This window comes from Aethalodelphis obliquidens, unplaced genomic scaffold (assembly GCF_003676395.1).
Source record: "Aethalodelphis obliquidens isolate GAN/ISIS:26980383/991018 unplaced genomic scaffold, ASM367639v1 scaffold17, whole genome shotgun sequence".
Lineage (NCBI taxonomy): Eukaryota > Metazoa > Chordata > Mammalia > Artiodactyla > Delphinidae > Aethalodelphis > Aethalodelphis obliquidens.
The window spans coordinates 25,357,814-25,383,799 of record NW_020837961.1 but is presented as its reverse complement, the minus strand read 5'-3'; the positions used below and the strand labels follow the sequence as shown (position 1 = coordinate 25,383,799).

The window sequence follows — 25,986 nt, the reverse complement described above, 5'->3', positions numbered from 1 at the left end:
AACTGAAAGACTCCTGGGAACTGGAGGAGCCCTGGGAGAAGAGGGGCTGAGTTTCCCTATTATCTCCTCAGCAGTAGCCGTCAGTCTGACCCACTCTGTTGACATAACTTGATGACGCTCTTGGTGGTCTTTGAGCACCTTCTCATTTTTGCCATTACCGACTACTTAACGGGTCTGGATTTCCAAGAGAACGTGATTGAACTAACTAATCACTCTACTCTTCCACTGAATATTTTCATGTCAGACCACTGCACAGATGACTGAACTGCCTTTGGGCACCGGCCTTCTAACAAAATATAAAGCAAAACCTCCTATGGATTTCCCTTGCAGGAGATTAAGGGCAGGGAAATTTTCTTTTCAAGGACCTATATATATAACTCACACCATGATTGGGCTGCACAGGATAAATGTTTGCATGCTTTCTGATTCAAAGTATAGAAAACAGTTGAGAATTAGAATAGAAATTCTTCATGAATATGTCCCTTGTTAACATAGTATACAAGTATAATGACCAATTTAGAAAATGGCAGTATTAAGCAATATGTTCCAATTTACTACTGAGGAAACTTTGTTTTTAACTGTAAGTGGAATTCTATTTCATTGTTTTGGGGTTTGAGAGGCATCTCTATATTGAATGTGTAGAGAGAGAGTTTTTGCTGAAAGAAAATTCTTGGAAGTTTTTGAGATATATTTCTATCCTTACAGCTTTTGAAAATACAGTGTAAACTCCTACTGTGTGAGAGATTAACTAGCAATTCTAATTTTATGAATTTAAGGATAACCTTGAATTTTCATCACATTTTTAAATATTTCAGGCTGTAAAAAAATTGCTGTTTTTGAAGAGCACAGATCATTGCATTTGTAACAATTGGTATTTAATATGAACCAAAAGCTTTGCAGGTTTAGCTCTCCTTGTTATCACCTATTGCATGGTAGGGACATTTTTTTAAAGCAGTTCATTAAGAATATGCAAGCTTTTTCAAATGAGGGGGAAGGCTGAAAATAAAATTTCAACTGAATGAAATGACTCATCATTTTGTTTCTCGTGTTTTAAAAAGTATTTTTAAACATAAAATAAATTCATCAGGGATTTTTAAAGCCAAAGATAAACGATTGAAAATAATTAGGGCATATCTTCAATTAGTAAATATAGCCATGTAGAGTCTAAAATCAAAATCATATTTTTGGAAGGGAGAATTCTAGATCATTTGGTCCTGCCCCTTTATCTTTCAGTCTTTGAAACTGAAGCTCAGGTTAACCAAGTGACCTGTCCGAGGTCACACCCTGAGCTCATGGCAAAAGAGAAGTGAGAGCTCATATCTTTTAACACTCAGTTCTTTCTGCTCTGGACTATTCAGCCCTCACTTTATGTGTCAGGTGATGTAAAAAGTCCAAATGATGAGTAATGCATTTCAGGGAGAAAGAGTACACTGTCCAAATGATCAGTGTAAATAGCAAGGCAAGACTACTCCTAACTTAAGGATATAGTTTCAGCAGAATGCAAAATATATAACTACTTTCATGTGTTATTGTTTGCAGAGCTGCACACTTCACTGTCCTCAGTGTTCATTCAATATAACATATTTGTAGTAAAAGATTACCGTATTTATCGCATGTCAGATACTATGCCTTTACAGAAAGTGTATAAGAGCCTTTAAGTGATGGGAAACCAGTTCTGTTTACCTCTGTTTTTATCATCTTCTCCCATTGCCTATTCCTGGCTCTAGTAAAATGCTCTGAATGCTGTTGCTACCCAGTCTGGTCCTCAGCCTGTTACTGCAGGGCTTGTCAGAAATCATTAGCCACTGATTTCTTTGACTAATGTTGCAGTTGATTGTCTGAATCATGTTCAGACGCTGTAAATGAGGCAGAAACATCCTTTCTGCTCACCAACTGTGAAATGGCTAAAGGGGGTTAGATTGCCAGAAATCAGAATAAATGTATTTCCGATAAGATTTGACAATGATTTCAAGCTCAAGATGGCAAACTTGATTTTTTATTTCTATATTTCTTATTTCACAAGAAAAAATCTGTATCATTGCCTTTTCCTCCTCAAAGTAATGCACTGTATTGAGCTCAGTGCTGAACCTTTGTTATGAAATGGCACAATTTGGGGTTTGTGCAGGGATTGTATAACAAAGTGTTAGCTCTGCTGCCTTTTTATGGTGGGCAAGGAAGAAAGAGATAAAAAACGTACCCTAGGCAATGGACTCATAACTTATTTACAGATAAGTCCGATGGGTGCCCCTTATGGTTTTATAGATGTATTTTGGTCCAGGTGGCTTTATTTAAACTCTTCTAGAACTCTTAGACTTGTAGACAAAATTAGAAGTTAAACGTTCAAATGTAGTACAGCTTCTGGGGTTTCATTCTCACATGTTTCAGAGCATCCTGGATGCCTCTATAAGTTTGGATGCTTTGAGGAGGAAAAACAGCTTTCTTTCAGTATTGGAAGAGCCGTCACATGGAGGAAGGATGCGCTCATCTTGTCCCACAAAACACAACCTTGGCTAGCAGGCAGAGTTGCAGATTTTGCTTCCACTTAACCAATAGATTTTTCACATAACTCTCCAATGATTGAGTAGTCTCACAAGAGAATAGTTTCCCATCAGGAAAATTGTTCAAGAAAAGGCTTCATGAGGATTTCTCAACAGCAACACTATTCACATTTGGAGCTGGATCATTCTTCTTTATGGGGGTGGGTATTGTGTGAATTGTAGGCTATTGGGCAGCATCCCTGGCTTCTCCCAATGACGACAACCTAAAATGTCTCCAGACATTCCCAGGAGGCAAAATCGCCCCCATGTGAGAACCAATAGGTTAGATGGTTAGATAAGCACTTGGGGAAACTAAGCACTTGCTTCATTCAAATCCTTGGTAAGTACTTTTAAATTCCTCATCTTAGTGGAAACTTATAACATCATCTCAAGGTAGACTTTACTCATTTTCATTTTACACCCGAGGAAATAAACTCACAGACATTAAATCACTTGACATATGTCACTCAGCTCGGTAGTGAACCTGTCTGAATCAAAAGCCTATGATATTTGGAGAAACTTTGAACACCCAGAGGGAGATTTGATTAATTTTCCCATAAGGCCCTTCCAAAGCCTGGTCTATGCCCTCAGAGTAGGGGTCCCTACTGATTTCAAGTATTAAATTAACTAAGGAAGAGAGCAGTGGGGGGAGGGTAGTAAGTGGAGAAAGGAATTTACGTAGAAAAAAATATGAAAAACATGAAATAAAAGTAGAATTGGAGTTTATAGAAAATTTTCAAAAACTACAAAATTTCCATCTCAAGTAGGCTAGATGCTGTAACTTATTTTATATGATATTTTCCATGGGTTATTTTCCTACAGAAACAATGGCAGTTCGGGTCACCAGCCAGAGCACAGAGACCCATTTAAACTTCATGTCACTGATCCGTATTAGTTTGAGTTGTTCGTGCTCTGTGCTATGCCTGAAGGAGAAATAAAAGTATTTCCTCTCCTTTTCCTAGGCATGAGAATAACTCTGCATAAAATTTGGAAAACTTGGAATGTTGGGAAACAAGGCAGCCAACTGCACCATCTTACATGTGGCATTTTTCACCAAACACGTTGAGCTGCCTAGAAAGCAGAAAAGACAAAAACTATGAATAAAAATGTCCTGCAAAAGACTGCTTTTATGTACATGTAGAATAAAGGATGAAAGTGAAGGACCTGCCTTACCTTCAAAACAATAGTCAAATTCTTTCTTTGTCATCAGAAAGATAAATTGCAGCTTGAAAGTTTGTCACTTCATACCATCAGTTAAAACTGTGATTAGTTAGTGGATGTTACTAGAAAAAACATTCTATGCAGGAACCTTAAAGCAAACTTTTCTATTGGTCATTGTTGCTACTATGTACCTGGGAAAGCTTTTTTTCCTCATTGTGTCACCCATTCCTGTCTCCAGTCCTGGGCTTAAGCTCCTCTCAGTAGGGACCCAATTCTATCATTCCTTTAAAATGCAGATTGTTTCCCTTTCTATAGGAAGCCTTTCCCCATTGTATTTTCTTCATTTCTCTTATTACTATTTGAGATTTATTCATTTATTTATTTAATTACAAATTATCTCCCCATCACCTAAATACAACGTAGACTGCATGGGGGCCAGGGATTCGCTGCTATATCATTAGCACCTAGAACAAAGCTTGGCCCATAGAAAACACTCAGTATTTGTTTAATGAGTTAAAAAAAATTTTAGCTCTTTATGCAGGCTTATAGCACTATATAGTTTCTGCGTCTGTATGTCTTATTGCCTTAGATAGTAAGGTCTTTAAGAGTAGGGATATATCTCTATCCGGAAAAGATGAAAACTCTAATTCAAAAAGATACATGTACCTCAATGTTCATAGCAGCACTATTTACAATAGCCAAGACATGGAAGCAACCTAAATGTCCATTGACAGATGAATGGATAATGAAGATGTGGTATATATACAATGGAATACTACTCAGCCATAAAAATTATGTGTGTGTGTATGTATATACACACACACACACACACACACACACACACACACACACATAATTTTATCCCGCAGTCACATCTAATGATGGAATGGAATGTACTGGAAGAGTTCTTTGCATAATACATTGGTTCTGAAGGCTAAGCATTATGAAAAAAGTGGTAACAAGAGGGAATGAAAATAGCATGTAGTTATTGTTTCAGGGAACGGTGACTTAAAAATGCCTGATTTTCACGTCTGCTGCTTCACATTTCCCTCCTCCCTGTTTTCATCTCTTCCACACCACCGTGATAAGGAACATTGTGGAAAAGCACGTGGAGCGTCTAGAAAATCTGAAGGCACAGAAGTAGACCCCAAAGGAGGTTATAAAAATCAGTACCTGCTTAAGGGATCATATCATAAGGTGGAATTTCAAGACAAGGCTGGCCTTTTTTTTAATAACCTTTGCCCCAAATTATCCTGCCAGACACTATCTGAATTGTTTCATTTCCCTTTGTTAGACTGCAAAACACTCCTCCCAGAAGAAATAATTGGGACCTACAAAGCATCCTCTTTTTATTTTTTTTTATTTTTTATTTTTAGCATCCTCTTTTTAAAACAACAACTTCTTCTGGGAGGATTAATGATTTTTGAGTCATTCATACCAAAGTATAAATTTGTTTAATCAACTACTATTCTTCTGTCACTTAACTGAGGAAATTTCCCTGGGGAGATACAAACACACAAGGTAGGGGAGGTGTACCAAAAGGGAAGAGGTCAGATGCCAAGTTATTTCAGAATTTTTCCCAAGGCAGACTTTTCTTTAACCCAAGGCACACCTTTCTTTAACCTAAAGAAAAGAGAAAAAAATTTTTTCCATCTATCTCTCTTCTAAGCAGCAAACATATTAAAAATTAATTGAGAAAGGGTAGTATGAGAGATCATTGTAGTGATAGAACTTTTCTATATCTTGACTGTGGTGGTGGTTACGTGAATATATACATGTGATGAAATGGCATAAAATTAACATGCCATGTGTGCATGCGTGGGTGCACACACACACACACACACAGAGACACGAGTGTGTGTAAAACTGGTGAAATAAGGTGGGTGGATTGTGAATTCCCTGGTTGTGATATACTGTAGCTGTGCAAGATTTAACCACTGGGAAAAGCTAGCTGAAGGATATATGAGCATGCTCTGTATTGTTTCTTACAATTGCATATGAATCTACAATTATCTTAAAATTAAAAAAAGGTTTAAAACAAATGAAGGGGACAGTGTTTTCTTATAATGGCTGGCTGGGCAGAGGGGTAGGGAGAGAATTCCATCTAATTTGGGAAAATTAGGCCAGGAGTGATCATCATCATAGTAGTTTAAAGTAAGTTTCAGTTTTGAAAGCAAATATGAGGGCCATGATTTCTGGAATTTCTTCTGTTTTAATGTCTAAAATAAAGGGACTCTAAGAGAGGAACTGCGGTGGAGTAAGGAATGGGAAAATAGTGGAAGACAAGAAGGGGCATCAATATCAGATAGTTCATTTTCTTTTGTTCCAAGGTGCCCTGATCATTGGAAATCCTAAAGATGTAGAAGAAAGAAAACAACTGGGTGTCTGATATTATTAGACATAGTAATGCGTTCTTACGTTTCCTGCCTTAAAGGTGCTCAGGCACAGAATTCATTCTTATAATCTTCCGGGGGGACCAGGCTCCTTTTCTATTCTCTTTCTCAATCTCTCTAGATATAGATATAGATATAGTCTAATATTCGTGTATATCTATCTATGTAAACACAACATATATATATAAATATATATATATACACCACTCACTTACTTAACCGATGACAATCTTGACTTAAATCCAATGTTTCCTTGAAGGCTATTGCAGCAAAATGAATTAATGATCCTTAAAATTTGATTTTACAGCAAACAATTCTTCAAAGAACTTGTAGCATATTGCCAGCATTATTCTTTTGCACACTCTCATTTTTTATGTTAAGTGTTCTACTGGTTTCACTTTTAGGTAACCAATAGAAATTATCTCATTTTAAGAACCTGGATTTTATTTGAAAATATCTTTTCAAGTTAATCAGTTTTATTTCAGTGGGAAGATAAAGTCCATTGCCTTTAAAACTTCTAGTACAATAGCTTTCAAAACTTCATCTCCATTATTCAGGGAAATCATTGGAGCAATGTGATTGAGTGGTCACAAAGCACTCAATTTTTATTAGGTACATGAACTTTTCCAACTTTGGTAATCTTGTAATCATGCTCATTGAAATTGACATAGTAGCACGCTTAAGCAGTGTTTTCCTTGGTCTTTTGACAAAGGTTGATTAAGTTCATGGTCCATAAAATTTAAGGATATATAATGAATTTTGAACTCATCAAAATATTTTTCACCTGAGATTCTTTTTTTCTCTCCTCTTATCTCTGATTTGCAATGACAGAATTTAACCTTCCACACCCTGGATTTGTTTCCAACATATTGCATGCCACAGGGGTATTCAGTCAAGTACAGTGGATCCCTCAGATTTCTACACTGTATTTTCTCACTTGAAGTAATCTTTGTAAAGAAGATTCCTATTTGTCTGATGATTCAAGTTGATCAATATTTATTAATTTGTAAATTATACCTTAATTAAAAAGCAGGTAACAATTTACCGTAAGGTCAATATAAAACATCTTTATTTTCTACACAATTTGGGTTTTTTGAGATATTTAATATTCATGCTTTTTAAAATTGAAGTATAGTTGACTTACAATATTTTGTTAGTTTCAGGTGTATAGCAAAGTGATTCAGTTATATATATTTTTTCAGATTATTTTCCATTATAGATTATTACACCTATCTATTTTATATATAGTAGTGTGTATCTGTTAATCCCATACTCCTAATTTATCCCTCCCTTTCCTCTTTGGTAACTATAGGTTTGTTTTCTGTGTCTGTTTCTATTTTGTATATAGATTCTTTTGTATTATTTTTTGGATTTCACATATAAGTGATATCACATAATATTTGTCTTTGTTTGACTTATTTCACTTAGTTTGATAATCTCTAGGTCCACCCATGTTGCTACAAATGGCATTATTTCATTCTTTTTATGGCTGGGTAATATTCCATTGTATATGTGTACCACATCTTCTTTATCCACTCATCTGTTGATGGACATTTAGGTTGCTTCCATATCTTGGCTATTGTAAATAGTGCTGCTATGCACATTGGGGTGCATGTATCTATTTGAATTAGAGTTTTTTTTTCTTTTCTGGATATTTGCCCAGGAGTGGGATTGCTGGATCATATGGCAACTCTATTTTTAGTTTTTTGTTTTTTATTGGGGGACGGTTGCTTTACAATGTAGTGTTAGTTTCTGCTGTACAGCAAAGTGAATCAGCTATATGTATGCATATATCCCCTCTTTTTTGGATTTACAAAAAAAGAATCAATTTACATTCCCACCAACAGTTATTTTCTACACAATTTGTAATCTTGTTATTTTTCCACTTACTTTTATATTTTTTTTCCTTTTCCTTTTAACACTATCCTTCCTACTTCCCTTAGGTTGGACTACACAATTCACCAATCTGCTGAGTCTCGTCTTGTGTTCCCCTTATGATTTTACCTGAGTTGGCTCTCTCCAGTCAGAGCTCACATTCCTGAGGAGCAGAGGCCCTGTCTTTGATTTAGATGAGCTCCCCTGTAGCACTTTCAAGGTTCTCAGTACTGACTTCATGAACAGTAGTCCCCCCTTACCTGTGTTTTCACTTTCCGAAGTTTCAGTTACCCACGGTCAACCGAGGTCTGAAAATATTAAATGGAAATTTTCAGAAATAAACCAGTCATAGGTTTTAAATTGTACAGTGTTCTAAGTAGCATGATGAAATCTTGTGGCTTCCATCCTGATCCATCCCGGACGTGAATCATCCCCTTGTCCAGCATATCCCAACCATTAGTCACTTAGTAGCCATAAAGGTTACTGGGTTATTGTTGAGATATCATAGTGCTTATGTTCAGATAACCCTTATTTTACTTAATAACGGTCCAAAAGTGCAAGGCGAGTGATGCTGGCAATTTGGATATGCCAAAGAAGAGCCCAGAGTGCTTCCTTTAAGTAAAAAGGTGAAAGTTCTCAACTTAGGAAGGAAAGAAAAAAAATTGTATGCTGAATTTGCTAAAATCTATAGTAAGAACGAATCTTCTATCTGTGAAACTGTGAAGAAGGAAAAAGAAATTCATGCTAGTTTTGCTGTCACGCCTCAAACAGCAAGTTATAGCCACGGTGTGTGATAAGTGCTTAGTTAAGATGCAAAATACATTAAATTTGTAAGATATTTTGAGAAAGAGTGACCACATTTACATAACTTTTATTACAGTATATTGTTATGATTGTTCTATGTTATTGTAAGTTATAGTTGTTAACCTCTTACTGTGCCTAATTTATAAATTAAACTTTATCATAGGTATGTATGTACAGGAGAAAGCATAGTCTATGTCCAAGATTTCAGGCATCCACTGGTGGTCTGGGAATGTAGCCCCCGTGGATATGGGGGGGTCCAGTGTAATTGAGTATTTCCCTATTGGGCCAGTAGTGAACTATGTTCTTCCCACTGCCTATATATTTCCTGTTTTTAGGTAAAGCATGTAAGCTGAGAGAGGCACTCTCTCAAGTCACAAATAAAATGTGTCGCCTTTACTCTGAGGAGGGAACTCTCCAGGAGCTCTTCACTGATGGCTGGTTAACAGAGTCCCAGAAACTTCTCATCCCAGGTTCAAATAGAACTCTGTATCATCTCACAGCAGCCTCATAACAACTCTCAGAGGGAGGTTTTCTTTTTTGCTTCGAGGAAAGCTTCTCAGGGAGATTTCTTGGGCCAGGTGTGTTGGGTGTGGTAGAATTAGGTCTTGAATCCAAGTCTTCTTACTCTAAGTTGGGTGTTCATTTCAGGAAAGCCCATCGGGTTCCATGAGGAAGCTTCTATAGAATCAAGTCCAAGGCCAAAACCAGAAGCCCAGGCTGAGCTGGCATTTGCTCCTTGATTCTATAGAAGCTTCCTCATGGAAACTACCCTCCTAACCATGGTCCAAGGAGTCACAGCCCTAAGATAATGTTGGGTACTTCTGGATGCTACTGTACTGCTTCCGGGTTCATGGTGGCCAGGGGTGTGGGAGAGTGGTGCAGAGGAAGCACAGCTGAAGCCCTGGAGAAATCTGTTTTCAGCTAATTCACACAGCTGCATCAGTGCAAACCTCTGTACCACTAGACTATAAATGCCTCGAAGGTTTGCAAGCATACTCTCTTCTCTTTAAGATTTCCTGGGGTTTAACACAACATTGGCACACAGTAACAATATTTACCGAAAAATGAACTATTTTTGACACAAAATATATAATATTCAATCTTTAAGTTTCTAGAATGCCATATAAAACATATATGAACCAAAAGAGACACTTGACAGTCTCTTCCTAAATATTTTGATATTTGGATTTAATAAGGTCTCTTACAAATTCACAAAATTCAGAGGTTCTGCCCCTTAACGCAGAAAGCTCAATGTCAAGTCATATCGGACTTAATCTGGGTGAATCAGTTTTGCACAACAGAGTGAAAAGAATAGTCTCAGGTTTATACAAGGCTTATTAAGAGACTTAAAAAGAAGAACCAAAATGATGAACTTTGCAGGTTTAACAGGAATTAAAATACTGGGTCAATATGTATCAGTAAGTTTTAATACCAGTATTATTTCAAGTCACTTGTAAACCACACACACACACAGACACACATACACACACAAATTAGGAGGTATCACATGGCCTCACTGAAGTTATTTCCCAAATATTAACTTTAAGAAAGTAAAGCTGAATACCAACACCGCCTTTCATACACAAATTTTCTAAGATGCCTAATTCAGGCCGGATGTACATCCTCCCTCATGCTGACTCTCCCACTCAACGCCATCAAATGCCTTTTGCTAATTTCTTCTTAGAAAATGAGCAAAAAGGATTTCCATAGAGGTCTTTGGAGATTTCCTGTGTCTTCATGTGTGTAATAGGTTGGTTCAAGTAACAATGAAGGAGGAAGAGGAAAAGGGGATTTTATTTTACATATTTTCCTTCTTCTGGCCTTCGAAAGGGAAAAAGAATAAAAAGGAAAATTATACCATGCAGATGATGTCAGTGTTAAGATCATACGTCTGGCTGTGGCAGCCATAATCTTTTGATTATTGAAGAGATTGTTGGTAATGAAGTACATTTGTAAGAAATATTTTTAGTGTATACTGAATATGTGTACAAACTGTGAGATATGCCTCTAATAAAATGATAGATTTAGAAATTGCCTGGCACATAAATTCATGCTTTTCAAACAGCTATTTATAGAAGGAAAAGTGATATTTAAGCTACCCTAGTAGACTATTATAATCTGCCTTATATTACCTAAGATAGTGGTCCCATATTTGAAAATAATGTTGTAAACCATCCAATTATTTACTCACCCCTAAGTTATATCAATTGGAAGATTTTGGATTGTTCAGGAAAAGAATTACTTTTACAAAAGTAAGACTTCACTGTCATGGCTCAAAGAGATCACTGCAAAACAAGTTATACTATAGATAAAAATAAACCAAACCAACATGAATTTTTAATAAACAAAAAAATATTTTATGGTGATGTGAAAAACAACTCTTAATTTGAATCTTTTCTGTTATGAAATGAAACATCAGTGAATCTGGTCATGTTATATGTTCAATAAGGATTCCTCTTCCCCCATAGGTCCTTAACGCTTATGCTAAAATCTCTACAGACCTGGATGATGATCTCAGCCTGGGGAGAGCCTATGAAGCAACAGCCAAGGTCCTGCAGAGGTAAGTTAGCACATCCTTGTCTTGCTGTCACTGTGAATTCACTCAACTGTGAAAGACAAATTGTTTGAGGTCTGTCGCTTTCCATTACTGCCTGCTTAAATTTTAAGCAGTGCCCTTCTTAAGTGACCCTTTCATTGTAAGTTATTTTAAACCAATGTGGTATTTTTAAATATACACCTAAACTCTTCTTTGTCTTTTCCTCCTTCATGTTATTTTATTTTTGATATTCTGGAAGTTTAGTGATGACCTTGATTGAATGAGAGGGAAAAATCAGGTCACATCTCACAGGTTAAAAAGGCAGAGAGCACAGAGATACACAGTACGCTTCAGTAACTGTGGTTCACCGTAACCTTTCCAGATCTCTTCTTTGAGGCAAGTTTCCATTTTGTGCTTCAATTGTCCTTCTTCCATTAAGACATCTCTCCTTTGAGCATGTCTGGATAAACAATTGGGTGCAAAACCAATATTCCCAATATTTCCTTTAAAACAGAAAATTGAACAAAAGTATATATGAACAATTTGTGATACAAATTTTTCCATGGAAAATATATGATATAGCCTTCACTTATTGTATTGTGATTGCTGTATACTCCATTTAATCACAGCATTATATTTAAGCCAAGATAGAGTAAGAATTAAAAAAGTTATCAAAGTTATGGCCTTGGTTTTTGGTATGTTACCTTATATCCAAGATATAGCTGTTAAATAATTTTGTAGTAGTAGTAGTAGCAATAATAATAATAATAAACGTAGATTGTGTCAAATTCTAATCTTCCCATTTGTATTTCAGTTGTAAACACATACAAAGTGGTGTTTTAAAAGGCAAAATTGTTATTCCAAAGGCATTTGAAATGTGTAATGCCTTGAAAGTGGATCTTCATTATGTAATTACAATTCCAATATAATAATCATTACATATTAAATAAATGATTAATTAAAGATCAAAACACCAACACCAATCAAATGTATAAGGTGCCCGACAAAATAAATACAATGCACTGCAGTCATCACTGGATGAACAGTTAAGGGACAGACATAGTTATAAGGAGAGTATAGACATTTACTCAAGGAAGGCAGGGCCAGCCATGAGTGAAGCAAGCAACCCGTGAGTGTTGTGGTCCCTCCACATAAAGACTGATAACCGTCCTGTGCGTGATGAACCCAGCTATCCCTTAAACTTTTATTTTCCAAATAATCACCGGAAAGAAGCAGATGTTTGAACACGAAAAAGAGATGTATAAGGATTCAATATAACGTCTGTTTGGAACACACCAACTCTGTGCCCTTTTATCCAGCTCATTTTGATTATTTAATTATTTGATTCTGCTGTTAACACTGCCCAGAATCAGTAGAAAATGATTGATTTGTCTTACTTTATAGTAGCAGACCTGGTCTAAGCCTAAACAGTTAAATAAATGCATCCCTCAACATGTTTATAAAATAATTTCTACAAAATAACATTGTGTTCCAACCTAGATAGAGAGAGAAAACTTCAGGGAAAAATGTTTTCTTTCATAAACCTGTACTGAGCACCTACTATGTCACACGACAAGTGTTGGATTTCCCCTTCAGTTACTGATAGTCTTTATAATTATTTTTGAAACTTCTGGAGACCTGAGGTTATCTTAAAATACTTCTAACCTGTTAAGCCGGGGTCTCATCTGGAATATTTTAGTTTCCACTCCAGGATTTGAATTCCTGCTCTATACTGTGAAAGCTAAGGGGAAGGGTTGAATAAGTATCTTGGCAACAACAACAACAGATAATCAAATGTTTTAATTTGGTTGCTTAAGTATTATTTTAGGTTGAGGTATGGAAAAGGATCCATATATATATATATTTTTTGAAGTGTAGTTAATTTACAATGTTTTGTTATTTTCTGGTGTACAGCAAAGTGATTCAGTTATATATATACACATATATATATATATTCTTTTTCATATTCTTTTCCTTTATGGTTTATTATAGGATATTGAACATAGTTCCCTGTGATGTATAGTAGGACCTTGTTGTTTATCTATTTTATATATAGTGGTTTGTATCTGCTAATCCAAAACTCCTAATTTATCCCTCCTTCCCCTTCCCCTTTGGTAATCATAAGTTTGTTTTCTATGTCTATGAGTCTGTTTCTGTTTTGTAAATAAGTCCTTGTGTATCGTATTTTAAATTCCATATGTAAGTGTTATCATATGATATGTCTTTGTCTGACTTAACTTCACCTAGTATGGTAATCTCTAGGTCCATCCACGTTGCTGCAAACGGCATTATTTCATTCTTTTTTATGGCTGAGTAGTAGTCCATTGTGTATATGTACCACATTTTCTTTATCCATTCATCTGTTGATAGACACTTAGGTTGCTTCCATGTGTTGGTTATTGTAAATACTGCTGCTATGAACATTGGGGTGTGTGAATCTTTTCAAATTAGTGTTTTTGTATTTTTCTGATATATAACCAGGAGTGGAATTGCTGGGTCATATGGTAGTTCTATTTTTAGTTTTTTGAGAAACTTCCGTACTATTTTCCACAGTGGCTGCACCAATTTACATTCCTGCCAACAGTGTAGGAGGTTTCCCTTTTCTCCACACCCTCTCCAGCATTTATTATTTGTAGACTTTTTAATGATGGCCATTCTGACCAGTGTGAGATGCTTGTATTTTTGATTTGAGTTTCTCTAATAATTAGCAAAGTTGAGCATCTTTTCATGCGCCTATTGGCCATCTGTACGTCTTCTTTGGAGAAATGTCTGTTTAGGTCTTCTGTCCATTTTTTGATTGGGTTGGGTTTTTTTGATGTTGAGTTGTATGAGCTGTTTGTATATTTAGGAAATTAAGCCCTTATTGGTCGCATCATTTGCGAATATTTTCTTGCAGTCCATAGGTTGTCTTCATTTTGTTTATGGTTTCATTCACTGTGCAAAAGCTTATAAGTTTAATTCGGTACCATGTGTTTAGTTTTACTTCTATTTCTTTTGTCTTGGGAGGCTGATCTAAGATAACATTTCTAGAATTCATATCAGAGAATGTTTTACCTATGTTTTTTTCTAGTAGTTTTTTGGTGTCATGTCTTATATTTAAGTCTTTAAGCCATTTTGAGTTTATTTTTGTGTATGGTGTGAGGGTGTGTTCTAACTTCACTAATTTAAATGTGGCTGTCCAACTTTCCCAACATCACTTGCTGAGGAGACTGTCTTTTCTCCATGTACATTCTTGCCTTCTATGTGAAAGATTAATTGACTGTCGGTGTGTGGGTTTATTTCTGGGCTGTCTATTCTGTTCCATTGATCCATATGTCTGTTTTTGTGCCGATACCACACTGTTTCGATTACTGTAGCTTTGTAGTATTGTCTGAAGTCTGGGAAGGTTATGCCTCCTGCTTTGTTCTTTTACTTCAGGATTGCTTTGGCAATTCTGGGTCTTTTATGGTTCCACATAAATTTTAAGATTATTTGTTCTAGGTTTGTGAAAAATGTCATGGGTAATTTGATAGGGATCACATTAAATCTGTAGATTGCTTTGGGTAGTATGGCCATTTTAATGATATTAATTCTTCCAATCTAAGAGCATGGGCTACCTTTCCATTTCTTTCTTATCATCTTCACTTTACTTTATCAATCTTCTATAGTTCTCAGAATATAAGTCTTTTAACTCCTTGGATAGATTTATTCCTAAGTATTTTATTTTATTAACATTTTTATTGGAGTATAGTTGATTTACAATGTTGTATTAATTTCTGCTGTATAACAAAGTAAATCAGCTATATGTATACATATATCCCCATACCCCCTCCCTCTTGTTAATCCCTCCCACCCTCCCTATCCCACCCCTCTAAGTCTAACAAAGTGCGGAGCTGATCTCCCTGTGCTATGCAGCTGCTACCCACTAGCTATCTATTTTACATTTGGTAGTGTATATTGTCAATGCTACTCTGTCACTTCATCCCAGCTTACCCTTCCCCCTCCCCGTGTCCTCAAGTCCATTCTCTACGCCTGCATCTTTATCCTTGTCCTGCCCCTTGGTTCATCAAAACCATTTTTTTTTTTAGATTCCATATATATGTGTTAGCATAGGATATTTGTTTTGTTTCATTGTTTTTGTTTTTTTGCTAGTATGATAAGCTTTATATTTTTTTAACATCTTTATTGGAGTATAATTGCTTAACAATGGTGTATTGTTTCTGCTTTATAACAAAGTGAATCAACTGTACATATACATATATCCCCATATCTCCTCCCTCTTGTGTCACCCTCCCACCCTCCCTAAACCATCCCTCTAGGTGGTCACAAAGCACTGAGCTGATCTCCCTGTGCTATGTGGCTGCTTCCCACTAGCTATCTATTCTACATTTGGTAGTGTATATATGTCCAAGCCACTCTCTCACTTCATCCCAGTTTAACCTTCCCCCTCCCCGTGTCCTCAAGTCCATTCTCTACCTCTGCGATTTTATTCCTATCCTGCCCCTAGGTGCATCAGAACCTTTTTTTTTTTTTTTAGATTCGATATACATGTGTTAGCATATGGTATTTATTTTTCTTTTCCTGACTTACTTCACTCTGTATGACAGACTCTAGATCCATTCACCTCACTACAAATAACTCAATTTCATTTCTTTTTATCGCTAAGAAATATTCCATTGTATATAGAGGCCACATCTTCTTTATCCATTCATATGTCATTGGACATTTAGGTTGCTTCCATGTCCAGGCTGTTGCAAATAGTGCTGCAATGAACATTGTGGTACATGTCTCTCTTTGAATTATGGTTTTCTCAGGGTATATGCCCAGTACTGGGATTGCTGGGTCATATGGTAGTTCTATTTTTATTTTCTAAGGAAGCTCCATACTGTTCTCCAGAGTGGCTGTATTAATTTACATTCCCATCAACAGTGCAAGAGGGTTCTCATTTCTCCACACCCTCTCCAGCATTTATTGTTTGTAGATTTTTTGATGATGGCCATTCTGAACGGTGTGAGGTGATACCTCATTGTGATTTTGATTTGCATTTCTCTAATGATTAGTGATGTTGAGCAATCTTTCATGTGTTTGTTGGCAATCTGTATATCTTTTTTGGAGAAATGTCTATTAAGCTCTACCATGCATTTTTGGATTGGGTTGTTTGTTTATTTGATATTGTGCTACATGAGCTGCTTGTATATTTTGGAAATTAATCCTTTGTCAGTTGCTTCATTTGCAAATATTTTCTCCCATCTGAGTGTTGTCTTTTTGTCTTGTCTCTGGTTTCCTTGCTGTGCAAAAGCTTTTAAGTTTCATTAGGTCCCATTTGTTTATTTTTTATTTTATTTCCATTTATCTAGGAGGTGGGTCAAAAAGGATCTTGCTGTGATTTATGTCATAGAGTGTTCTGCCTATGTTTCCCTCTAAGAGTTTGATAGTGTCTGGCCTTAAATTTAGGTCTTTAATCCATTTTGAGTTTATTTTTGTGTATGGTGTTAGAGAGTGTTCTAATGTCATTCTTTTACATGTGGTTGTCCAGTTTTCCCAGCACCAGTTATTGAAGAGGCTGTCTTTTCTCCATTGTATATTTTGCCTCCTTTATCAAAGATAAATATATATATTTATATATATTCTCCTGTATATATATATATTTCTCCTGTATATATATATATTTTGCCTCCTTTATCAAAGATAAATATATATATTTATATATATTCTCCTGTATATATTGCCTCCTTTATCAAAGATAAGGTGACCGTATCTGCGTGGGTTTATCTCTGGGCTTTCTATCCAGTTCCATTGATCTATATTTCTGTTTTTGTGCCAGTACCATATTGTCTTGATTACTGTAGCTTTGTAGTATAGTCTGAAGTTCAGGAGCCTGATTCCTCCAGCTCCATTTTTCTTTCACAAGATTGCTTTGGCTATTTGGGGTCTTTTGTGTTTCCATACAAATTATTCAATTTTTTGTTCTAGTTCTGTGAGAAATGCTATTGATAATTTGATAGGAATTGCATTGAATCTGTAGATTGCTTTGGGTAGTATAGTCATTTTCATAGTGTTGATCTCCCAATCCAAGAACATGGTATATCTCTCCATCTGTTTGTATCATCTTTAATTTCTTTTATCAGTGTCTTATAATTTTCTGCATACAGGTCTTTTGTCTCCTTAGGTAACTTTATTTCTAGATATTTTATTCTTTTTGTTGCAATGGTAAATGAGAGTGTTTCCTTAATTTCTCTTTCAGCTATTTCATTGTTAGTGTATAAGATTGCAAGAGATTTCAGTGCATTAATTTTGTATCCTGCTATTTTACCAAATTCATTGATTATCTCTAGTACTTTTCTGGTAGCATCTTTATGATTCTCTATATATAGTATGATGTCATCTGCAAGGAGTGACAGTTTTATTTCTTCTTTTCTGATTTGGATTCCTTTTATTTCTTTTATTTGTCTGAATGCCATGGCTAAAACTTCCAATACTGTGTTGAATAATAGTGGTGAGAGTGGGCAACCTTGTCTTGTTCCTGACCTTAGAGGAAATGCTTTCAGTTTTTCACCACTGAGAACAATGTTGGCTGTCGGTTTGTCATATATGGCCTTTATTATGTTGAAGTAGGTTCCCTCTATGCCCACTTTCTGGAGAGTTTTTATCATAAATGCATGTTGAATTTTGTCAAAAGCTTTTTCTGCATCTACTGAGATGATCATATAGTTTTTATTCTTCAATTTGTTAATATGGTGTATCACATTGATTGATTTGCATATAATGAAGAATCCTTGCATTCCTGGGATAAACCCCACTTGATCGTGGTGTATGATTCTTTTAATGCACTGTTGGATTCTGTTTGCTAGTATTTTGTTGAGGATTTTTGCATCTATATTCAACAGTGATATTGTCCTGTAGCTTTCCTTCTTTGTGACATCTTTGTCTGGTTTTGGTATCAGGGTGATGGTGGCCTCATAGAATGATTTTGGGATTGTTCCTCCCTCTGCTATATTTTGGAAGAGCTTGAGTAGGATAGATGTTAGCTCTTCTCTAAATGTTTGATGGAATTTTCCTGTGAAGCCATGTGGTGCTGGGCTTTTGTTTGTTGGAAGATTTTTTATCACAGTTCCAGTTTCAGTGCTTGTGATTGGTCTTTTCATATTTTCTATTTCGTCCTGGTTCAGTCACGGAAGGTTGTGCTTTTCTAAGAATTTGTCCATTTCTTCCAGGTTTCCAGTTTATTGACATAGAGTTGCTTGTAGTAGTTTCTCATAATCTTTGTATTTCTGCAGTGTCAGTTTCATTTCTAATTCTGTTGATTTGAGTCTTCTCCCTTTTTTTCTTGATGAGTCTGGCTAATGGTTTATCAATTTTGCTTATCTTCTCAAAGAACCAGCTTTTAGTTATACTGATCTTTGCTATACTTTCCTTCATTTGTTTTTTATTTAGGATCTGATCTTTATGATTTCTTTCCTTCTGTTAACTTTGGGGTTTTTTGTTCTTCATTTTATAATTGCTTTAGGTGTAAGTTTAGATTGTTTATTTGAGTTTTTTCTCATTTCTTGAGGTAGGATTATATTGCTATAAACTACCCTCTTAGAGATGCTTTTGCTGCATCCCATAGAATTTGGGTCATTGTGTTTTCTTTGTGATTTGTTTCTAGGTGTTTTTCGATTTCTTTGATTTCTTCAGTGACCTCTTGGTTATTAATAGTGTATTGTGTAGCCCCCATGTGTTTGTATTTTTTTAACTTTTTGTCCTGTAATTGATATCTAGTCTCATAGCATTGTGGTCAGAAAAGATACTTGATATACTTTCAACTTTCTTAAATATACCAAGGCTTGATTTGTGACCCAAGATATGATCTATCCTGGAGAATGTTCCGTGAGCACGTGAGAAGAAAGTGTACTCTGTTGTTTTTGGATGGAATGTCCTATAAATATCAATTAAGTCCATCTTGTCTAATGTGTCATTTAAAGCTTGTGTTTCCTCATTTATTTTCATTTTGAATGATCTGTCCATTGGTGAAAGTGGGGTGTTAAAGTCCCCTACTATGGTTGTGTTACTGTCAATTTCCCCTTTTATGGCTGTTAGCATTTGCCTTATGTATTAGGTGTTCCTATGCTGGGTGCATAAATATTTACAATTGTTATATCTTCTTCTTGGATTGATCCCTTGATCGTTATGTAGTGTCCTTCTTTGTCTCTTGTAATAGTCTTTATGTTAAAGTCTATTTTGTCTGATATGAGAATTGCTACTCCAGATTTCTTTTGATTCCCATTTGCATGGAATATCTTTTTCCATCCCTTCGCTTTCTGTCTGTATGTGTCCCTGAGTCTGAAGTGGGTCTGTTGTAGATAGCATATATATGGGTCTTGTTTTTGTATCCATTCAGCCAGTCTATGTTTTTTGGTGGGAGCATTTAATCCACTTACATTTAAGGAAATTATCAATATGTGTGTTCCTATTACCATTTTCTTAATTGTTTTGGGTTTGTTATTGTAAGTCTTTTCCTTCTCTTGTCCTTCTTGCCTAGAGAAGTTCCTTTAGCATTTGTCGTAAAGCTGGTTTGGTGGTGCTGAATTCTCTTAGCTTTTGCGTGTCTGCAAAGGTTTTAATTTCTCTGTGGAATCTGAATGAGATCCTTGCTGGGTAGAGTAATCTTGGCTGCAGCTTTTTCCCTTTCATCACTTTAAATATCTCCTGCCACTCCCTTCTGGCTTGCAAATTTTCTGCTGAAAGATCAGCTGCTAACCTTATGGGGATTCCCTTGTATGTTATTTGTTGCTTTTCCCTTGCTGCTTTAATATTTTTTCTTTGTATTTAATTTTTGATAGTTTGATTAATATATGTCATGGCATGTTTTTCCTTGGATTTATCCTGTATGGGACTCTCTGTGCTTCCTGGACTTGATTGCCTATTTCCTTTCCCATGTTAGGGAAGTTTTCAACAAAGTCTCTTCAACTATTTTGTCAGACTGTTTCTTTCTCTCTTCTTCTTCTGGGTCCCCTATAATTCGAACGTTGTGTGTTTAATGTTTTCCCAGAGGTCTCTGACACTGTCCTCAATTCTTTTCATTCTTTATTCTGCTCTGTGGCAGTTATTTCCACTATTGTATCTTCCAGGTCACTATACATTCTCCTGCCTCAGATATTCTGCTATTGATCCCTTCTAGAGAATTTTTAATTTCATTTATTGTGTTGTGTTTATTTGTGTTGTGTATATACATTTATTGTGTATATACATTATTTATTGTGTTGTGTATATACATTTATTGTGTTTGCTCTTTAATTCTTCTGGGTCCTTGTTAAACGTTTATTGTATTTTCTCCATTCTATTTCCAAGATTTTGGATCATCTTTACTATCATTATTCCTAATTCTTTTTCAGGTAGACTGCCTATCTCATTTTCATTTGTTTGGTCTGGTAGGTTTTTACCTTGCTACTTCAACTGCTGTGTACTTCTCTATCTTCTCATTTTGTTTAACTTATTGTGTTTGGGGTCTCCTTTTTTCAGGCTGCAGGTTCATAGTTCCCGTTGTATTTGATGTGTGCCCCCAGCGGGTGAGGTTGGTTCAGTGGCTTGTGTAGGCTTCCTGGTGGAGGGGACTGGTGCCTCTGCTCTGGTGGGTGGGACTGGATCTTGTCTTTCTGGTGGGCAGGACCGCGTCCGGTGGTGTGTTTTGGAGTGTTTCTGAACTTAGTATGATTTTAGGCAGCCTCTCTGCTAATGGGTGGGATTGTGTTCCTATCTTGCTAGTTGTTTGGCATGAGGTGTCTAGCAGTGGAGCTTGCTAGCCATTGGGTATAGCTGGGTCTTAGCGTTGAGACTGAGATCTCTGGGAGAGCTCTCACCAATTGATATTACATGGGGCCAGGAAGTCTCTGGTGGTCCCATGTGCTGGACTTGGCTCTCCCTCCTCATAAGCTCAGGCCTGACACGTGGCCGGAGCACCAAGACCCTTTCAGCCACATGACTCAGAAGAAAAGGAAGGGAAAGAAGGAAGAAAAATATAATAAATAAATATAAATAATAAATTTTAAAAATAATAAAATTTAAAAAATAAAAAGTTTTTAAAAATTTAAGTTTTTTTTAAAAAGAAGAGAGCAACCAAACCAATGAACAAATCCACCAATAATAGCAAGCACTAAAATGTAAACTAAGATAAACATAAAAATCAGAAACAAATCAGTTGCAGACAGCAAGCCCTAGTATACAGTTGCTCCCAAAATCCACCACCTCATTTTTGGGAGCATTCATTGTCTCTGCAGGTATTCCACAGATGCAGCATTCATCAAGTTGATTGTGGGAATTTAATCTGCTGCTCCTGAGGGTACATGGAGAAATTTCCCTTTCTCTTCTTTGTTCACACAGCTCTTGGGGTTCAGCCTCAGTTTTGGCCCCACCTCTGCTTGTAGGTCATCTTCAGGCGTCTGTTCCCCACCCAGACAGGTGAGGGTTAAAGCAGCGGCTGACTAGAGCTCTCTTGCTCTCTCAGGCTGGGGAGAGGGAGGGGTACTGTAGTCATAATTGGAATGCAGGGCTAGCCTCCAGTGTCAGAGGCCCAAGTGACATTGCAACAGCCTGTGGTGTGCCAGGTGTTCTCCCAGGGAAGTTGTGCCTGGATTTCAGGACTCTGGCAGTGGCAGTCTGCACAGGCTCCTGGAGGTGGGGGTGGGGGTTGGGGGGGTAGTAACCTGTGCTTGCACACAGGATTCTTCGTGGCAGTGGCAGCAGCGTTAGCATTTCATGACCATCTCTGGGGTCCAAGCTGATAGCCGCAGCGCACGCCCATCTCTGGAGCTTGCTTAGGCGGTGCTCTGCCTTCTGTGGGCATTCAGGGAAGGAATCCCCTCTCCTGTGCACCCCGAAACAATGATCTCTTGCCTCTTCGGCAGGTCCAGACTTTTTACCTGACTCCCTCCCAGCTACTTGTGATGCACTAGCCTCCTTCAGGCTGTCTTCACACAGCCAACCAACCCCAGTCCACTTCCTGTGGTCTGACCTCCAAAGCCTGAGCTTCAGCTCCCAGCCTCCACCCACCTTGGCTGGTGAGGAGACAAGCATCTCAGACTGGTGAGTGCTGGTCAGCACCGATCCTCTCTGTGGGAATCTCTGCTTTGCCCTCTTCACCCCTGTGCTGCACTCTCCTCCATGGCTCTGAAGCTTGCCCCCCCACTCACACCCTGTCTCTGCCAATGTAGTGGCTCCCTAGTGTGTGGAAATTTTCCTCCTTCACAGCTGCCTCCCAGAGGTGCAAGTCAGTTCCTATTCTTTTGTCTCTGTTTTTCCTTTTATCTTTTGCCCTACCCAAGTAAGTGGGGATTTTCTTGCCTTTTGGGAAGTCTGAGGTCTTCTGCCAGTGTTCAGTAGGTGTTCTGTAGGAGTTGTTCCACATGTAGGTGTATTTTTGATGTATTTGTGGGGAGGAAGGTGATCTCCACATCTTACTCCTCCACCATCTTGAAGGTCCCCCTAAGTATTTTATTTTTTGATGTGACTTTAAAAGGGATTTTTTTTTTTACTTTTACTTTCTGATATTTCATTGTTATTGTAAAGAAATGCAACAGATTTCTGTATGTTAATCTTGTATCCTGCTACCTTTCTGAATTTGTTCATCAGTTCTAGTAGTTTTTATGTGGAGTCTTTAGGGTTTTGTACATAGAGTAACATGTTATCTGCATATATTGACAATTTTACCTCTTCCTTTCCAATCTGGATACTTTTAATTTCTTTTTCTTGTCTGATTGCTGTGGCTAGGATTTCTAATAGTATGTTGAACAGAAGTGGTGAGAGTGGGCATTCTTGTCTTGTTCCAGATTTTAGCAGTAAGGCTTTCAGCTTTTTATTGTTGAGTATTATGTTGGCTGTGGGTTTGTCATAAATAGCTTTTATTATGTTGAGATATGTTCCCTCTATACCCACTTTGGTAAGACTTTTTATCATGAATGGATGTTGAATTTTATCAAATGCTTTCTGCATCTATTGAGGTGATCATGTGGTTTTTGTCTTTTCTTTTTGGTTGATATGGTGTATCACATTGATTGATTTGCATATGTTAAACAATCCTTGTGACCATGGGAGGAATCCACCTTGATCATGATGTTTGACCTTTTTTATGTGTTGTTGGATCTGGTTTTCTAATATTTTGTTAAGAATCTTTGCATCTTATTCATCAAAGATATGACCTGTAATTTTCTTTTTTGGTAGTGTCTTTGTGTGGTTTTGGTATCAGGCTTCATAGAATGACTTTGAGAGTGTCCCCTCCTTCCAATATTTTGGAAGAGGTTGAGAAGAATTGGTATGAGTTCTTTGTATGTTTGGGTAGAATTCCCCAGTGAAGCCATCTGGTCCTGGACTTTTGTTTGCAGGGAGTTTGTTTCATTTTGTTTTACGGATTCTATTTCACTTCTAGTGATCAGTCTGCTCAAAATATCTATTTCTTCTTGATTCAGTTTTGGTGGGCTGTATGCTTCTAGAAACCTGTTCATTTTTTCTAGGTTGTCAAATTTGTTGGCATATAATTGTTCATAGTATTCTTTTATGTTTTTCTGTGTTTCTGTGGTATCAGTTGTTATTTCACCTCTTTCATTCTTATTTTGTTTATTTGGGTCCTCTCTGCAGGATTGGAGCACTCTCACTGTGAGAGGAGCCACTGAGTATTCCTCCACAGGAGCTTCCCACCAGGAAGTGTGCTCTGTGGTGTTGCCTGTCATCTGCTGTATGGGTTCACAAAGTACGCTGTTTTGGACACTGCCCTCAGCAGTGCCTCAACTGTGGAATGCAGGCAGTCAGCCTTGGTGTCCCTCAGGCACTGTGTTCACAAACCCACCAGTGCAGATTTGTAGTCACAGATCCACTGAAGTCACGTACCAGGACCACAGCAGTCACGCACCTGGACATGCCATGGGACCTATGGAAGCAGCCTAGACCCTTGCCCTGTCTCCATGTGTGTGCACCCACAAAGCCCACATCTTCTAACTCTGGATCCGCCCCAGACACGGGAGCACATGTAATCTACTTGGGTGACCCACAGGCACTGAGTTTATAAAGCCAGCGGTGGCAGCAGTGGCATAAATCCATAGATCACACAACCACAAGGAGAGGACTCAGATTTCAGCCCTGCTTCCATAGTGGCATGGCCCATGGGGATCGGCTCTGATTTCAGCCCAGCCTCCATGTGTGGGCAACCTGCTTGCATGCTCCCAGAGCTCATAGAGGTGGAGCCAGACCAGCTGTGAGCCCTCCAAGAATGAGGCTACTATAGTGTGGGCTCTGCCCCTCCCTTCATGTACCTGTTAACAGTGGTATTTCACTTTTATGGAGGGCCCAGGCTCCTTCTGCATACACCCCCCCAGTTGCAGCCTGTCCCACACTCTGTCCCCTTCAGGCTGTCTCTGTGAAGCCAACCCCAGTCCTCTCCCTGGGTCTGTCTTCTGAAGCCTGAGTTTCAGCACCCAGCCCCTGTGCACACCAGCAAATGTACATATTGGGCTGGGGAGTGCAGTGAGGTGACACGGACTATCTGTGTAGGTCTCTCTGTTCTGCCTGCTGCAAGCTGGTTGCTGCACTCTTCTCTGAACCTCTGAAGTTCCCTTCCTGTCCCAGCTGATCTTCTCACCCATGAAGGAGGCTTCCCAGGGTGAGGGAACCTTCCCTCTTTCACAACTCTCTCCCAGGGTCACAGGTCCTGTCACAATTCCTATTTTTCTCTTTTTTTTCTTTCATCCTGCATGGTTACATGGTGATCTTTCTTTCAATTTTGACTGTCTGAGATCTTGTGCCAGCATTTAGTAGGTATTCTGTCAGAATTTTTCCACATGTAGAAGTATTTTTGGTGTATTTGTGGGAGGAGGTGAGCTCCAGGTCCTTCTATTCCACCATGTTGATTGGAGCCCTTCGGATCCAGCTATGTTTGATATATCATGAAGTAGGGTATGTTTCTGGTAGGACTGGGGACGATTATATTCCAACACTCTCAACAATCTAGCAACCTGCCTTGGGGCAAACATATAATGGGCAAGAAAATGTATCCCCATCTCACTTTTATACCAAATGAAGTGAATTCCACTTGTAAGAATTCCCATCTACTAAAATACCAATGAAGTCATCAATGATTTGTATGGTAGGCATGGGTTCTTAATTGTATAATGTTATGTAATGCACAAAAGAGTACAGGAAAAGCTTCCTCTGAGGTCATAAGGAAATAGTGTCCCAAGGCCACTGCAGGATTTCCAATCCAAATCTGCCATTTTGCTGCACTGTTGCTGTATTTGGAGGAGCACTCAGGGGAGTGTAAACCTCAGCATATTCTTTCACCATTTGTGCACGATAACTCAGAAACATATGTTTCAAAAACAAAAATTCTATATACATGTAGGCAACAGCACCCTAGATATCTGATAAGCCTTATTAACTTGAGTCCACTAATTACTAGAAGTATTTTGATATACATTTTGTGGTCATTTTTAGAATATTTCACTTCAAGGGCTTGGTGTTCTTTGACACATGCACACACACACAAATGCACAAATGCGCGCACACACACATATATCCCTTTCATCACCCTAAACTGTCCCCAGATTAGCAGTAACATGCAAGAAATGGAGCGCAACCAAAATAGAGGAAATTATTGTTGTGGTGACTGAAAAATAAATCAAGCTGCCTATGAAGCTTAGCATCACCTCTAAATCTCTCTCTCCTACCCTGTGCAATT

The 25,986-nt window shown here is 37.6% G+C and overlaps 1 protein-coding gene across 1 annotated transcript in view; it reads left to right on the top strand.

The window, feature by feature from the left end:
* The window catches only part of TTC29 (tetratricopeptide repeat domain 29), a 257,575-nt gene that overhangs the window by 111,763 nt on the left and 119,826 nt on the right, over positions 1-25,986 (top strand). The window contains exon 8 of the mRNA XM_027117120.1: positions 11,239-11,330. Within this exon, the coding sequence (XP_026972921.1) occupies positions 11,239-11,330 (92 nt within the window). The remainder of the gene's footprint in view (positions 1-11,238; positions 11,331-25,986) is intronic.